At 41.8% G+C, this 17,860-nt stretch overlaps 2 protein-coding genes and 1 long non-coding RNA gene across 5 annotated transcripts in view; 1 reads left to right on the top strand and 2 right to left on the bottom strand.

Moving 5' to 3' along the window:
* Positions 1-17,860, top strand: part of LOC135129715 (uncharacterized) — a 100,178-nt gene that overhangs the window by 29,064 nt on the left and 53,254 nt on the right. The gene's annotated exons all lie outside the window — the stretch shown is intronic.
* LOC135129391 (uncharacterized) lies at positions 8,331-11,388 on the bottom strand. 2 transcript variants are annotated; one of them, XR_010280570.1, is made up of 5 exons: positions 10,481-11,388; positions 10,167-10,424; positions 9,670-10,108; positions 9,067-9,531; positions 8,331-8,815 (listed from the first exon to the last, which is right to left on the bottom strand). It is a non-coding gene; the product is annotated as an uncharacterized LOC135129391 (long non-coding RNA). The 2 variants fall into 2 exon arrangements; XR_010280569.1 differs by having other exon boundaries at positions 9,360-9,531.
* Positions 11,882-14,940, bottom strand: LOC135129438 (uncharacterized). The gene is made up of 2 exons (XM_064056590.1): positions 14,736-14,940; positions 11,882-14,384 (listed from the first exon to the last, which is right to left on the bottom strand). The coding sequence occupies exon 2, from the start codon at positions 14,372-14,374 to the stop codon at positions 11,882-11,884; it is 2,493 nt and encodes an 830-aa protein (XP_063912660.1). The 5' UTR covers positions 14,375-14,384; positions 14,736-14,940.

Genomic DNA, 17,860 nt, shown 5'->3' with positions numbered 1-17,860 from the left:
GATTCTTTCACTGTCTGTGATTCTTTGGTAGTGAATTCGGTGATTTCATTTCGTTGTTTTTGTCTTCTGTTTTCGCCGTCTGGTTTTCGAAACGAGGCTTTTTTGGAGTTCCATCCTTCTGGGAGGGTCCTTCTTCTTTGGTTTTAGAGTCTCTTCGTTTTCCCATGTTAGCGCTTCGGTGTGCGCCGGGGGAGAAATCGCGGTAACCGCCTTGCGGGCGCGTTGTCGCGCCTTTTTGTTTTTTGTTCTTCTTTATTCCGTTATGAGATTCACTACACAAAAACCGAGCACGAGGATTTACGAGCACGTGTTCAAAGAAAGGGGCTCACTGAGGGATGCGCTTTTCCAAGAAATGCGAATCGCCTGCAGCCATGCACCTGCTTTTCCCGTTGTTCGGGAGAAGGTTGGTCGCGTCAAGTGCGTTCAGTTCGGCCGCTCGGATGAGAATGGGACGAATGGAAATCGAAACAAATACTAAAGCAAAAAGGCCACCTCCGATCGTAATACACGAGAGGTGTAACTACCGCGATCTTGTCAGGGAAGTGGACAAACATACAACGAAACCAGCAGCATTCAAATTCATGCGAGAACGTACAATAATCTTCGCGGAGAACATGAACGATTTTCACGCATTAAAAAGAGGACTCGCAAAAAATGAAGCGGCGAACTGGCACACGTACGCCACAAAAGAGGAGAAAACCCACGGCTTCGGAGTGGAAAATGACGCAACCGAGGAAGAAATAAAGCAAGACTTAATTGACTCAGGTATTGAGTGCAAGAGCGTAAACAAGATGAAAAACGTAAAATCACCGATTTACGTTGTAATCACTAGCAAAAACGACACCCTGAACAGCCTAAGAAAGAAAGCCAAAGCGGTGACACGCGTAATAGTGCGCTGGGAGAGGCTCAAGAATAAAGCAGAAGTTGTGCAATGCCATAAGTGTCAAGGATGGGGTCACGCATCTCAACCACACCTCCTCAACGTGCACCATAACTAAAGAAGATAGCGAATCACACAATTATATTAAATGTGCAAATTGCGAAGAAAAACACCTGGCTAATTCATTGGATTGCCCGCGATACCAGGAGAAAGTCAGGTACCTGAAAGACAAAAGGAAGGCCACAACCGACGCCAACGCGCAAACAAATACCAAGAAATACATCGACGCCCCGATACCTGTCAACACTTGGCAGAAAAACAATGACAGAAACACATCGTCCACAGACCAAACAAAGACAAAACCACCTGCCGAAGTAACGCCCCCCGTCGAACAGAGAGAACGAATAACGACTGAGGACAAAAAAGCCATTAAGGAATTCAACGAATTCCTCCACGAATTAAAAAGATTTACACAATTGGTCAACGTTAAGAAAATTACACCGCTTCTACGTGAAGCCAATAGGGAACTAGAGCAATGCCAATCAGAGGCCGAGAAACTCATCCCACTGCAGAAGTTAATCATAAACTTAGCTAATCCCAATGGCAACTAGAGCGTTAAAAATCACTACATGGAACGCAAATGGATTGCGTAATAGAACTGGAGAGCTTAAAGTATTTCTATACGACACAAAACCCGACGTAATGACCATCACAGAAACGAAATTAATGCCAACAGATAAAATTAAAATTAAAAATTACGACATAGTAAGGAACGACCGGGATGACGTAAACAGAGGAGGCGGAGTTCTATTACTCATTAAAACTGGAATCCCATACAAAATTGCCAAGCCCCCCAACACAAAGATCGAAGCGGTAGAGAAAGCATTTATTGTAATTATTGTAGAGTAAGCGTTAAGTTATAAAATACTAATACAGCTTAAGTCACCAACTAACGTAGGATAGGAAAGTGGTGAATAATGGGTAGTCTGTTCGTGGTGAATAAATGGATTAAAATGTTTAGTGTGTCTTTCTCAAATGGGCCTATCGAATTAAAACATCTATTACATGGCGACCCTGCCATTAAAAACCCTACCACCAAAGAATTCTCTCCGTAAAAAGACACAGAAAGCATAGAATGGGTACGCTGCGGAACTCCGTATCAGCGACCCCCAAAAATTTAACGATGCACGAGACGAGTTCACAACAAGAACCATCGTAGTGATCTTAGTCGGATTGCTAGCCGTGTTAGTGGGAAAGATTTGCAAAAAATGGTTGGACAAGAAAATTGCACGGGAGACTGAGAGATCCTAAAGCCAGGAAACAGTCTAAGAGAAAGACAACAGCGATGCCACCCGTAGCAGCAGAAGCCAACTACCGTAACAATCTTCGTCAGGAACCCGTCCCAAGGAGGTCTACCAGCGTCCCTTCCTGCTCTAGGTACTTGCCGAGTCAACAACGGATCAACGTGGGAGAATATCGCGTCAAAGTAAGCGTAGTTTGTTCCAAACAGATTAATTAATTACTAGTGGTGAATCGATGACTTTGATGAACGATGGTAAATAAGTTAAAATCCGTGAAACCGTTAATAAAGCAAAAGTTATGCAGGTAATATTTTTTTATTTTTTATTTTATTTGATTACGTTCCCCTACAGGTCGGTGGCCCAATTACAGGGGAACGAGGGACATACACAACACCCAGAGCCGGGCGGGAATCGAACCCACTACCCAAGGTGTAGAATAGAATAGAATAGAAAAGAGTTTATTTAAAATAATTTGTTTCATACATAGTGGACTTAACCTACTTATTTAATTAATCTAGTTGCAAGTACCTGCATGGTGCCTAACCCTGCTAATTTGTATTCGGGAACAGTGGCCACAGATGGCCCTAGTTGTATCTAATTATTCTGTAGAGGGTGTTGCCTCTATTCCTAGGCGTTTGCTTGATTTTCTGATTAGGGGAAATTTTCCAAAACCCTATTTTTGTTCATTTGGGGGGTGGGGGTGTATGTACACGGAATGGAGGTGGGGTGGGGTTATTTGCAAGCTATGTACATTTAACATTACCGTTTGCACAATACGCAAAGGTAATGTTAGTATAATTTGGGACCGACTGAGAGCACTTTTTATTGTTGTTCCATACATTTCATTGTTTTGACTTAAGTATTTCATTTAACATATTACTATGCGATTTTTAAGATATTACTATGCGATTTTTAATTGAGCAATAACCCTTTATGGCGCAGGACGTATAGCTTCTCCTCACGGATGCGGCGGATGAACTCGTTTTTCCTGTTGGTGGTGAAGAATTTCTTGGTGTGCTCCCTTATGTAGTTTTTGATTGGGGGTAGTCCCGTGGCTGCTTGGAATTCCCTAATTCTCGTAAATCTCGATGCCCCTGTGATGAGCCTCATGCACTTGTTTTGGAATATTTCAAGTGATTCCATTGTGTAATTTGAAGAGTGGCCCCACACTGGGGCTCCGTATGTTATCAGGGGACGGATAATTTGCTTGTAGATTAAGTATAAGTTTATTTTCGTCGGAGTTCGCGCTGTTTCTGGCCAGTAGCGGATATAATATTCTGATCGCTGCGTTTCCTTTCGTTACGGTCGTTTTAATGTGGTGTTTCAAATTTAATCTTGTGTCCAGCTGTAATCCCAGGTACATGACTACTTTCTCTGGCTGAATGGGGTGTCCGTCGATCTTCAGTTGGCCGAAGGGTTTTATGTTCGTTCTTTTCCTAGTAAAGATTAATGTTCCGTTTTCGTTTTGTTGACTTTCATCTTCCATTCGGCGAAATAGGGAATCAATTTGTTGATGTGCAGTTGATTCTGTACCTGTGCCACTGTGGCGTAGAAAGAATGTGCATACAGGGTGGTATCGTCGGCGTATAGGGCTGTTGTTGTTTTTTCGAATTCGGGTGGCTCGTTCGGAGTTTCGGTGTGAAGTCCAGAACGCGGTGTCATCGGCGAACATCCTCGTCTTGGTTCTGGGGGTGTCTGCAAAGGGAAAGGCTCTGCAGTATACAGAGTACAGAATGGGTGAAAGTACGGAGCCCTGTGGGACTCCGGCAAGGATGTTTACGGGATCTGAGAAGGTGTTCTGTATTTTGATTCTGCAGGACGGTTCGCGGGTTGGGTTGATTTGTGGGAGATTTACTATGATGTGTTTTTTAAATTTTTGCCAGTCGGCGTGTTTGAAGTCGTATATGGGTACATATGTTGGGGGTGGAGGAGGGGCAGGCAGAAGAATTTAGGTTGTTAGGGGTTGGTGGAGTGAGGTTACTGTCGTGCCTATTGTGCAGGTGTCGTTTATTAGAGGGGTTAGTTAGTGTCTCGGTGACGAGAATATGGTCGATGATTGCAGAGCCGCGGTGGTTTATGAAGGTGGGTTGGCGATTTTTTGTGCGGTAGATGGGGAGGTTAAGGAGGTTATTGACTAATGTGATGCCATTTCTATTGAAATCATGATCGCCGAAGTCTTTGTGTCTTGCATTGAAGTCACCAAGTAGGGTGGCGTTTGGAAGATTTGAGAAATATCGCAGCAGAGGGGTTGATATGTTTTCTGACGAGGGATTGTAATAAAAAATTATGATTATTGAGAGATTGTGGATTAAGACATTTGCGGCAGTGGCTTCGAGGTCTGCGAGATCTGGTAGACGTGGGGCGAGGAAGGTATTTTAGATGAAATTAGCAGTGCTGTTCCTCGAGCGTTTCGGATATTGGAGGGGCGGTGATAAGTTGTGAAATTATTCATTTTTATTTGGCGGGAAGTTTTGGTTTCCGACAGTGCCAGGATTTGAATTTGGTCGGTTTCGATAAAGTGTTTAAGGGAATGGTATTTGCGGTTTATTCCGTCGATGTTAAGGGCGGAGATATTGATATGACGGGGGCGTCCTGCACTGGATTTGGCACGGGGGAGGGGAGTGGAGCTGTGGCGGCGTGCTGGCTGGGGTCGGCAGCACCCCGTGGAACGTTCGGTAGACTAGCCATCGAAAGTGAAATGGAGTCTGTTGCCAGACGGCTTGATATTAGTGCGGAGGTTTAAGAAGGATGAGGAGGTTCTTTCGATCACTCCTTGGATATGGGGGCGTTGAAGGGGGAATAAGTCCATTAGGACAACGGTGAGGTAGGCCACGAGCTGTTTGGGGTGGATGATGCTAGGGTCTGGGGGAACGACTGTGTCGGGTGACTCGACGGGGTCGGCGAAGAGTTCGAGGGGGTCTATTATGTGGAGAGGCATTATAGGAGTTTCGTCGGCGAACTCCTTATAATTGGGGCATTTTAGGGACCACGCAGGGTGGTTACCTTTGCAAAAGGGGCATTTGGGGTCAGTGGTTGGCCATTTGCCGGGAGGGTGGCTGTTAGGGCAAGTGAGGCAGATGAGGCGGTTGGGGCAGTTTGTGTTGTCATGCCCACGTTGGAAGCAACGTGAACATTAGTCTGGGATGGGGGTAGGGGGGTGGGACCGTTCACACTGAAAAGGGTGATTTCTTGATTTAGCAAGGAATCGATAGTGGTGGTGTCGGAGGAAGTCACTCTTATGAGGGCGGTGAATTGGTTAGTCTTTTTGGACTTAAGGCGCCAAATTAGGTTGAAGGGGAGGTGGCGACGATCAAGTTCGGTCCTAATGTCTTGTTCATTAGTACCTAGATCTACGGATTTTATGACAACTGAGAAAACGGCGTGTTTTTTCTCGGATGGTGGTCGGGGCATTTTGGGGGAATTGAGAGCGATAAGCTCAATGTTGCTGCAGGTGATTGTTTTTAGTTTATGGAGGAGGTCAGGAGGAGGAGTTTGATAAGGGTATGGATTCCTCGCACGTTAAGATGGGTGACGAGGAGATTGTAGAAGGTTTTTTGTTGGGCTACTTTCTCGGGGATGTGTTTGAGGTGAAACTTGAGTTTCACCGCTTGAGTGGAGGCTGACAAGGATGCGGTGGAGGGTTTGGAGTTCATGGTGTTTTGGGTGTTAGATGTCGATGCAGATTGTGCGGGGGAGGCGCGTCCCGAAGGACTGCTACATGCAGAGGAAGCAGAAGAAGAAACTGTTTTCGACTCACCGTTTGGCTGCTGCGTGTTGGCGTCGGTTTGATGTTGTTGTTGTTGTGGTGATGGGGCTCTCTGGGGCGAGTTGGCTCGGATGGTGAACGTGCGTCGCCGCGACTTGGACCGCGACTAACAGACATGCTGCTAGGTCGATGCGTAGATCGAGAATGTAGAGAGAGTACTGAGCTCGTTGTTTTATATCGCACATATACAAACCCTCTGCTGTTCGTATGGTGTTCGTACACATTCGTGAATTGACGAATAAGCAATTGAGCGAGTCAGTGGCGGAACTAGATTTTACTGCTGCCTATTAGTTTTAATACATTGTCATTGTTCTAGATTTTAGTGGAAGTTTGCAAAGACCAGATACGCGAACGTGTGGTAACCACACATTTTGTTTAAAAACCAATATTTTTTGTTTTTCTTGAAATTGTATGAAATTGAAACTCGTCAGCCACTGTACTGTGGTACAATAAACCTCTCGCGCCTCACTCCTCTCACTCGCGAGATGTTGGTCACACTTTGATATATGGAAGGTATACGGCATACTCTCTCTATACATTTAAACCTCCTTGGCTTGCACAGTTCATCAATTCATACAAAAGTTTTTATGCCATTGTGAACGAAGAAAATCATAGAGCGCTAAGCATAGTTTTTTACGCATTAATGCTTAGGACATGCTTATACTTTATGCCCACTGTGAATGAGCACTTAATGCTCATGCATGAGCTTGTGTTTTATGTTTGGTAATTTACAATTGATTATGTTTTGAATGTATTTTATGTCGTGGTTGCGCAAGAAGAAATTTGTGGCCAGGTCCTTTATGCACTTCTTGATCGGCGGGATGTCGGCGGCCTCCTGCAGGTCTGCTACTCTCGTGAATCGCAAAACTTTGAGTGCCATCCTTAGGCACTTATTTTGCACCACCTCGAGTGGTTCCATTGCACAATTAAACAGATGACTCCACACGAGCGGCCTGATTATCTGCTTGTAGATCGTAATCTTGTTCTCGATGCTGACGGCATTGTTCTTTACCAGCAGAGGGTAAAGGGTCCTGATGGCTGCATTGCCTTTGGCGACGGAATTAGTCACGTGCTGCTTAAAATTCAATCTGGTGTCCAGGTATAGTGCTCCAACTGCTGGTTCGTTTTTATGACTGCATCCTATTGTGAAGGAATTAAGTGTTCCGCAATAGGCCTCTGCCGCAAGTAATCTAACGGTTATAAACCATCAAGGGACCAACTGTCTACACTATACAGGGCCATATGCGCCCGTCAACCTTTTAAGATGATTTATGGCACGGCTATTTACATTTTAAATAGAGTTCCTAATACTTGCGGTAATTGAGATTGCAGTGCCATAAAAACGAAGTCAGAATTGGACCACTATATCTGACCGTGTTCTTTGTGGTGACGTACTGAACGTTAATTGTGAGCTTTTTTGATGGCTTTATGTTCGTCCTTTTTTTTCTTAGTGAATCTTATCGCTTTTCTCTTGGTCTGGTTCAGTTTCATTTTCCATTTTTTGAAGTATGGGATGAGAATGTTCAGGTGGACTTGATTTTGGAGTTGCGCGGCTTCCGCGTAATACGAATGTGCGTAAATCTCCGTGTCATCAGCGTATAATACCGTGGTTGTTTTTGCAAATTCGGGCAGGTCCGTTGTGTAGAGGTTAAAGAGGGCGGGGCCTAGTGCTGGCCCTTGTGGCACGCCTGCTTTGACTGTTTTTCTTGGGAGATTGCATTGTTTACTTTCACCTTTAGGTATGACGCAGTGAGGGTGATGAAATTTCCGCCGATGTCGTATTTCTTCATTTTTACAATTAGTCCGTTAATCCACATTTTGTCGAAAGCCTTTTCTAAGTCAAGTAACGTCATCACTGTCACTTTTTGTTGGTTGAAGTTGACGAGGATGTCGTTAATGATTTTTGCTAGCTGCAAGGTGATGTTATGTCCCGGCTTAAACCTTGGATTTTGTCTGCTTGGAATTGTACTGAATAACGTTCAAAAATTTTTGTACGTTTTTTGAAAAATATATGAAAGGATTTTCAGGACTAGCACAACTGTGATATATTGGAGTGTAAGAGAGACATACACAATTGTGCGACTGTCACATTTGTGGGTGTAGGGAGTAAAGCTGTAGTTACCTATATTGAATACTTTTACTTTTAATGAAAGTTAATAAAACAATTTTGATTTTTGTTAAGGCACAAGTATACATTGCATTTGACACATTTTATTCTTGCACCTACTCTGAGAAGACACTAATCTACAATTTCCAAAGTCTGCTTTTCTTTTTTTTCCTCGCTAATTCTCATATTATCTTCAACTTGAAAATTCACTCTAAGTTGGTAAAATCTGTCACGAGCCATTGCGTCTGCAACTATTGGTAACTTAAATAATTTATTCCAATATATGTGTATTCTTGGATATTTAATACATCCTATGACAGCATGAATTCCAAAGAATTATTTTATTTCTTCTGATGTTACAGAAGGCTTCATTTCTACACCTGTTTTCTGTAAATAGTATTGTCCGGTTTTATTTGCCGCCAATTCTAAGAAATCTTCTCCCAAGTATTTGCTAAAGTAAGCCCATGGAGTTAAAACTTCGGTGGCAGCCAGAACAGATTAATGAGGAATTTCCTTTGAAGTGAAATATCTTCTTTGCCAGGACGCTTGTGCAATAGGTTCTACACCGCTTGGATTTGAAAGGTTATCGTCATCAGTATCTGAAGCTGTGCTAGAGTCGGAAGAATTGTTTATTTCTGGTTCATGTTCCCAATCAGAATCATCATCACCTAGCTCTAAATCAGAATCAATTTCATCTAGAAGATTTAATATGGCATCTGGATCATCACTCAGGTTTTCTAAGTTAATAATTTATTTTGATCCTGTAAGTTAAACATTTCAAATAATGATTACAGTAGTATATTTTAGCTTTAGGGATGATAATTATTCAAATACAACGTGTTGACTCCTTCGTGTCACAATTGTGCATTTTAAAAAACGAAGTCATTCTAGAGCCTTATTAAAAATTAATTAATTTTTTAACACATACCAACATTTATTTCAACATTTTGCTTAAGGAGTGCGACACATATTTGCTAATTATTTGTGTAATAATTAATAAAAAAGTACGTACTTACTTCTGGCGGCCATGGCAGAAGCGAAAACACAGTTGTGAGTTTAAAAGTGACCGTCTTGTGACTATTCAAAACAATAAATTTCCAAGAAATTGGATACCATTGCATAGCTCCGAACTAGCACAATCATGCGATGCGGGATTTACCAATTTATAACCACATTATAACCCTTATATATAGCAAATATTAGACACAATTGTGAGATTGTGGAGCGTAAGGGTTAATGAACGAGATGCGAAAGCAATTGGTCTTTCTTGATCGTCTATTATGTATGACAAAACGGCTGAGATACCTGTGGGACTAGCGTCACAAGCGAGTTGAACCTGGATTGAATGGCATTACGACTCGATCACTCACGATTTCTTGTTTTAACTTCACCAACGCCGTTTCGCATTCTGGTGTCCATTTGAAAACAACATTGTCTTTCAACAGATGTCGCAATGGCGCTGTAATTGTTGAGGCATCTGGAATGAATCGGCTGTAAAATGTTAAGAGTCCAAGAAAATATTTAATTTCTTCTTTTGATTTTGGTCGCGGCATTTCTACTAACTCAACGATGTGACCTAGAAATTCGATACGTTTTTGAAGAAACAAACACTTACGGTGATTCAAATGTAGATCATATTTTCCCAGCTGGGTAAAACAGGTGATCAAGTTCATTTGTCACTCCTCTCTGGTTGAACCGTGGACTAATATGTCGTCAAAATACTTCTCTGTTTTTGGTATATTCCGCAAAATTTGATCGATGATCCGGTTAAACTCTGATTGGGCTGTTTTGATACCGAAAGATAGACGATTCATTTTATAGGTCCCCCGGTGTGTTGATATGGCTTGAATTTCACTCGATTGGTTATCTGCTTGAATGTGAAAGTATGCCTAATCGGCAAAAATAGCGGGAATTGTGCAGCCGGTTTGTTGTCACAGGCACTTGCTCTGCTGCCGGAGTGCCGGATACTATTTCCAATGTGGTTTTGAAGATGTGTTAGCACGGAAAATCACTACGAAAGTTTGACGATCTTACAGGAAAAGGGCCGATACAATCTACATACAAAAAACACCCGATTATTTTTTACTATAAGCAAGGCTATGTTATACATACTTCGTCTTCTCCTTTGCCGGTGCCCACGCTTTGGCTTTAATTTTTAAATTTAAAAGTTCCAATTCTTTGGAATAAATGTCTCTTTCCATTTCAATTTTTTGTTCTATATGTCGCTCATGCAACTTGAGCATGCTCTCTTCAAATTCACTCATAGGCTTTTTGCGTTTGTTTCGTTTATGGGTGGTAGGCGCAACTGGCCTCACTGGTGTTGCAGACGGCGACAAGGAAGGTGTTTCTGCATGCAACGGTTCGGGAACACTACAAACATATTTTATATTGTATTTTAACTTATCAATATACAATTAATTACATACGTTTGTGTTATTTCAATTTCTCCCGCTATGGGATCTATTGGCCCCGTACATTCTTCGGGGGCATTGGCTATCTCAGCTCTGACAACTTCAGTGGCGGTCTTCCCCTCGGAATCATATGCAGACACATCTGCAGTAAAATCTACTGCAGATATATCTGCAATGATCCAGTCCAAAAGTCTGTTGGATCTTCGGGAGTGGAAGGACCGCCACTTGTTTGATGTTGTGACCTTTGGTAGGCTGCAATTGTTGTTTTTGCAAGCTATTTTAAACGAAAGTACAGCATCTGCAATTTTGCTGGCTCTCTATACTGCCCCCGTGCCCTGAATTTTTCGGCCAATGCCTTCCACAGTTGCTGTTTTTTTATGTTAATCCGCGGATCGCTCGCTTTCGATTCCCAAATATCGGCATTGTCTACCACAAATTGTACGAGGAACGTCTTATCCTCCTCTGAAAAATTGCCCCCTCTGACACGCTTATCCTTTTTTGCGGACATCTACGTCAAAAGTAAACGCGGCCAATAAATACGAACGGGATAATAAACTGCCATATATGCTTACTTTTGCAATTATTGCCTTATTACGTACAGAAAAAAACTGAAAAGTTAAATTGTCGTTTGTGCGGCAATTTCAAACTGTCAAATTGGACAAGGTACGCGACGTTGTCAAGTTGTTTATACAGCGCTGGCATTGCTAGCGAACAACGACCCTAAAATAAGTTACTTTGTGTTTCTAATCTGTTGTCTTTATCAGTTGTTTCTTTAATTGTCAATGAAGTGGACGCCTGGGATTCCACATTTCCATTTTCTCTTTGCACCATAGTTTTGATCTTCTTTCAGAAACTAAATAGTCCTTCATATAAAACATTACCACTCCAAATATCGCTACTTTTAAGCTGATCGGTAATTTTTTGATCAGTATGTCGCACTCCGGCGAGAATAACGTCACATCTAAAAAAACATAAATTGTCAGTATTAGCAAAAATCCAATTGCTTAAACTGTAAACGCGCTTACCAGGCATTTATTGATTCTGGGAGCTCAATTGCTATTATAATCATTTATAATTCTACTATTACTATAGTAATAATAGACAATATAAAAATTGTTCCTAACCAGATGTTTCCCAGGGGTAGAATAAGCCAGGTACTTTGAGTTGTGTCACTTTTCTTGCTTAACAATATTCTATATTCTGACTTATGACATTTTCTTTTCTAGTTGTGTCAGTTTTCTCGCTTCAATATTTCAAAACTCTATCATCTTCTGCAGCACTTTAAAAAAAAAAACTAAATTTATCACTGTCAAGTTATACCTAATGGAGGGAAGGTTGTGAAAGATTTTATGACAATATTTATAAAACGTAAAAAACACGTTTTTATTGTGAAAAAGTTATAATAACACCTTATCCTTATATTAAAATTACTAATTTAACCATTAATTTATTTAAAATTGTGTTATACAATGCTTCATAAAATTTAGGAATGTGGTTCCCATTTATGAGATCCTGTATGTCGGTTTTTTTTCTGTCGGGAATATTAATTTTTCTTGAATATGCTGGTTTGCAATTCAGCGTTGTGAAATTCACTGGATGCTTTCGTTTACCAAAAACATTTATTTTCTTAAAAAACTCCTGCTCATACGATGTTTTTATATAAATCACACCAGGCTCGTCCTTCAAAACTTTGATGATCTTAATGTCACCCATTTTAATAGATTCGTTTTCAGTAGTTTTGCTAAAATTAGGCCCAATCTGCTGCGCAAGATCTTTCAGGTTTGTAAAATCTGAATGTGACATTTCCATTACCTTGTAAGGTACACCTGTTTTTTTAGCTGAGCGGATTATTCTGGCATATTCCATTGGATGGTATATTGGTCCTGACTTCAAAGCTTGTTTTACAGATTTTTCAATGACAGCATGAACATTGTCGCCCTCATTTTGAGTATGTCCTTTTATTAGGAAGTTGTGGGTTATCGATTTAACAGTAAATTTTTGAACTGCATACAAATACATACTTATAATAAATTTATTTTTTTGTTGTCCACAACAATTATCGGAAAAAAAGATCATTTCGACATTTTCATCATTATGTAATTCAGCTGTCTGTTTTATATAATTCATCACACATGTCCCGATCTCGTTTGCACCCCGGTTCGCCTCTCCTTCGTGCCAAAAGTAACATGCGACATTCTTGAACTGCATGTCACTAATTGTGAAATTATAGCTGTTAATTTTGGACTTGTAATAGAAAACAGAAACTTCTCCACGTGGAGCGGGTAGAACTGCTTGGAGATCATAGGTTGCCAGTATAATACGTTTATTTACTGCTGTTAATTCTTTGTATTTTCTCTTCTGTTCTCTAGACAGTTCTTTTTCTCTGAGATGTGTCTCATACTTTTCTTTGAGTTCACATTTTTCTGCATCTTGGGCATTGTTATAAGCTACGCAGAGCTCGCATTGATCCTTCTTGGGAGTGAAGAAACTTAAATTAAATTCATTATTGAAAATCCTAGAGTATTGTGTCAAATTTCCATAAGAAACGTTGTTTTGAATGCATTGCTCCATGTAGTCACGATGTAATCCTGCAATTGTTTTTCCGCCTTCGATGTACTCTCTTGTGGTTTGGGCTCGTAAATAGTGGCTTTCTATTTTGGGTATACTATTGATGTGTTCACGAATGCTCGCTCCCAAGTCAGGATTTAATACTCTATGTTTTCCATGTTTCCCTCTTTGGTCAGCAGCTACAAAACCATCCGTATTTTTTTTAATTACCGTTCTGATTGGCCGGTCGGTTATATCTAGTATAGCCTTGAAAAACATTTTGCAGACACGTATGAGTTTTCCAGAAATTGTGAAATAGAAAGCATGATTCAAACCTCGATGACTTCCTTCTCTCGGGTACCTATACGCGGGCCGAACAACATTCATACTTTTGGAGATGTATTCTCGCTGCAGTTGAAGATTTGCTAGATTCCAGTACTGATCAAATATTCTTTGTCGCATATCCTGACTGATCTTATTTGCACATTTTACTTTGCATTTGTCGCCACAAGGTTGCTGAATGGCCCTCCCTCTTACTTCTTTTGGAACTTTTGCAGATGAAAGGTAACCTTTTCCGCTGTTTCTAAGAATTTTTGCTTTTTCTTTTTTCCACTCTGTTAGATTTGCTTTTCTCTTTTTCGTTTTTTTTGGCAGATCTTGATTTTCTGCTAGTTCATTGAGTACTACTCTAACTTCTTCCTCAACAACTACATCTTCAGCCGTACTGCGTTTTCCACGTTCATGTCCTATTTCCGTCAGTTTCTTCTCTTCATAGAAGCTGCTGTCGCTTGTTGAAGAATTATTTGATGTACCATTAAAATCCGGGTCTGCGTCTGAATCATCACCATTTTCTGCCGAGAAAAAGTCATCGGATTCAAATGCCTGCTGTTTCCCGGTTTTCGTAATTTTTTTTAACTTTAATTTTGTTCCATGTTTAATACCGGAACTTTTCCAAAATGAACATTGAGGACTCTGAGGATCGATTGGACTCCTATTTTCTTTATTCCGACTAAACTTCCTAACATTCTCACTTGCAGTCTGTAAACCTTTTGTTTTTTCAATCTGGTTTAGATTTTTTGTTACATTCAAAATTGTACTTTCACAGGATTTTTCCGGTGACATTTTACAGAATTTGTTTACTTCAGTTTTATTTCGCTTTTCAGCTTCATCTTTTGCAGCTTCTCCAATCTCGTTTTGAACCTTGGCAATATCGTCAATCATGTCGTCGAAAGCGGGTTCTAAACGTATTTCATCGATTGTGTGTTCACTGTTGATGTTTTCTTCACCTTTATCTTTTTTTCTATTTGCTAATTCCATTTGTAACAGAGCAGCATTGACAATTTTTTTCCCTCTTGTAGTCATAATAATTGGTCTAAAGGAAAACAAAATGCATAATCAATTAACTATTACAATTCTGTAATAATGAATACAGAGCATCAAGCATAATTACACAACTCTGAATTCTACAAACTTTACGAATGTCAACGAAACAACTAGAAATTGACTCAACACGAAATAAAACAACGTGACACTCATTTTCTAAGAAAAATATTAAGGGAAATAGTGATCAATTGAAAATTGGGTCCAAAGTACAATAATTGTTCTATCTCAAAAGTTGATTATCTTTTCTGTTAGAAAATGAATCATTTACTTGTGTATTTATAAAATAAAAGTGACACTTTTAGACTTCGGACGTACTTAGAATTATTAAAGATTAACTTACCTCCTGCAACAAAAGGGTACTGTTTTAAGTTGTGTCGTTTTTCTTGACTAACCGTCATGAAATTTCGTGTACGAACTCAGAAGTGACACTATTCTTGCTTGATGTAACGTAAAATCTGTCAAGCGGAAAAACGACATATCTGCCCTCTATTGGTGTGTTTTGCTAGTTGACTGTAGCTTACCAGAGTGAGATGAGTTGGACTTTCCGAGCTGTGGTTCGTAGTGATCTTGGCCTGGAGGTGATGGCTGGGGTGCTCCTGGCGGAAGCACTCGGCATGGGGGTGCGCGCGAAATAGGGTTATGCCCTGACGCGGGTTATAGCGGTAGCGGGTACAATAGCGGGTACAACAATGGCGGGTTAGAACAATAGCGGGTACAACAATAGCGGGGTTATAATAATAGCGGGTACTACAATAGCGGGGTTATAAGAATAGCGGGAATCATAAAGCGGGATCAACGACAAGATGGCGGGTTATGTCGCTGCCGGTACGACTACGACTTTACAATGCGCGTCCAGTCCACTCGACTTGTTGCTACTCAAGCGGTCACCAAAAGCAAAAAGGGGCCGCAATAGATCGGCCACCAGTGTAGCGAGGGTTGCGGGCGCAGTACTGCACCAAGCGATACAAAATTAAACTAAAACTAAATAAATATTGAGTTGGGGACGAGACATTCCGCCCACCAAAAAAAACAAAAAGGGTTTTTTTTACTGCAAAGTTGCAGGGAGTGGACAAAGTTTGGCCACTGGGCGCTTTAGGACTCCACCGGCGGTTTTCAAGGTGACAACCCGAACTATGCTATCTTGTCCCGGATGGAGAAGTAGGACTCGGGCGAGACGCCACTGCAGAGGGGGTATCACCTCGTTTTTGATAAGGACGAGGGATCCGACCTCGATAGAATTAGGTTTCTCGGAAGACCATTTCGACCGCTGATGCAATGTATGGAGATATTCGGCACTCCATCGCGACCAAATACATTTGACAAAGCTTTGAACTAGCTGCCAGCGAGTTAGGCGGTTCACCGGCACGTCTTCAAGGTCCGGTTCTGGGAGTGCAATTAAAGGGGCAAACGTAAGAAAATGGCCGGGAGTCAGTGCGGTCAAGTCGTTTGGGTCACTGCTTACAGGATGAAGCGGACGGGAATTCAGCATTGCTTCGACCTGAGAGACTAACGTTAAGAGCTCTTCGTAGGTTAAGATTTGGTGGCCTATGACACGGACTAGGTGGGTCTTTACCGATTTGACGCCGGCCTCCCACAAACCACCAAAGTGTGGAGCTGATGGCGGATTGAAATGCCAATGAATCTGTTCCGACTGTACAGCTTCGCGCATATATTGATCTAATTGTTTGTGGGCACTAACAAAATTAGTACCACAATCGGAATAGATATGCTGGCATCTCCCTCGCCGCGCAAGAAAGCGTCGTAACGCCGCTAGGAAGGCGTCGGCGGTTAAATCTGAGGCGAGCTCTAAGTGTAGAGCTTTCGTCGCAAAGCATATGAATAGACATAAATACGCTTTTAGCGTATTTATGTCTATTTATGCGTGTTTTGGCCATGGTAATAGAAAAGGGGCCGGCGTAGTCCACCCCAACTCGTAAAAATGGTTTAATTTTAGAAAACCGAGAAGGAGGCAAATCCCCCATGCGTGGTTGAGTGGATACCGGTTGGGTACGGAAACATCTTAGACACTTAGACAGCACCCGCCTTATCGCGCGTTTGGCGGACATAATCCAAAATTGGTTACCGATAAGGTAATGAACCGTCTGATGTCCAGCGTGAAAATATTTGCGATGCGTGTATTCTATGAGCATAGAGGTGAAACGATGCCCAGACGGTAACAAAGCGGGAAAGCGTTTCGAGTAGGGTAACGGAGCCTGTCGTAATCTACCGCCGACTCGAAGAATCTTTTGATCGTCTAAGAAGGGGGAGAGATTTTGAAAACCCTTCGGTAGCGGTTTTCCACGATTAAGGAAGTCAATTTCCCTAGAGAAATGGAAAGCTTGTATATGTCGGACCACCGTCATCAAGGCTTCGGACCATTCCGATGAAGTGATATACGGGGGGGCGCTTTTTGTAGGTCTAGTCATTCCACGAATAAATCGGCGTACATAACAAAGAATGCGAATAATCTTCGGCAGTGATGAGTGCGTATTGACTAAGTCGTCCAATAAAGAGGTGGTCACTATCGCATTACACGATTGCGTGCGTTCTTCGTCCTGAATGGAGACAGGGACAGAAGGCGTCAGATTATTATTGAGAGGCGTGCCGGACTTCAAAAAAGGGGGTCCCGCCCACCATAGGGAACTAACCAGTAACTCCTGAGGGTATGCCCCTCTAGACCCAAGATCAGCTGGATTCTGACCGGAAGGAACATAGTACCACGACGAGGAGGGCAGATGCTCTTGAATAAATGATACGCGATTGGAGACAAATGTCTTCCAACGATGCGGCGAAGATTTGATCCAAGCTAGAACTATCTGGGAGTCTGTCCAAGCACATAGGCGATTAAAAGGAATTTTGTCTTTGTAAACTCGGCAAACCAGATTGAGGAGCCGTGTTAGCAATACTGCGGCAGAAAGTTCCAGCCTTGGAATCGTAATCTTCTTGAGCGGTGCTACTTTAGATTTAGCACAAACAAACTGCGTGCGTGGTTCAAGCGAGGCGAACCTAAAAACCAAATAAACTACGGCGGCATAGCCCTTCTCGGAGCTGTCAGCGAAACCATGAATTTCACACGAGAGGAAATTATCGCAAAGGAGGCGGCGCGGTAACGAAAAATCGTTTAGAACGGAAAGATCCCTAGCGAAGATATTCCAAGCGCGTAAAATATCATTCGGCGGGGCGTCGTCCCAAGCTAACTTGAGAGTCCAGATGCGTTGAATTAAATGTTTTATGAAAAAAGTAAGCGGAGTCAAAATGCCAAGAGGATCAAAAATGCGTGCGAGACTGGATAAAAGATGGCGTTTAGTGCAGTTGCCGGGAAGAATATGAACTGTAAATTTGAAAGCGTCGGATACGGGATTCCACTGCAATCCCAAGATTCTAAGAGTGTCATTACGATCTTCCTCTCGTATATTAATGGCATCAAGACAAACATGAGACGGAGGAAGGTCAGAGACAAGCGAA

Source organism: Zophobas morio, unplaced genomic scaffold, assembly GCF_036711695.1.
Source record: "Zophobas morio isolate AGI-343-1 ecotype UQ-CSIRO unplaced genomic scaffold, CSIRO_AGI_Zmor_V1 ptg000016l, whole genome shotgun sequence".
Lineage (NCBI taxonomy): Eukaryota > Metazoa > Arthropoda > Insecta > Coleoptera > Tenebrionidae > Zophobas > Zophobas morio.
The sequence above is the reverse complement of the archived record's forward strand: the minus strand, read 5'-3'. Positions and strand labels throughout refer to the sequence as shown.

What these genes read in the sequence shown, in the direction of transcription:
- LOC135129438 (XM_064056590.1), bottom strand. Translation starts at nt 14,374, where the DNA reads ATGACTACAAGAGGGAAAAAAATTGTCAATGCTGCTCTGTTACAAATG.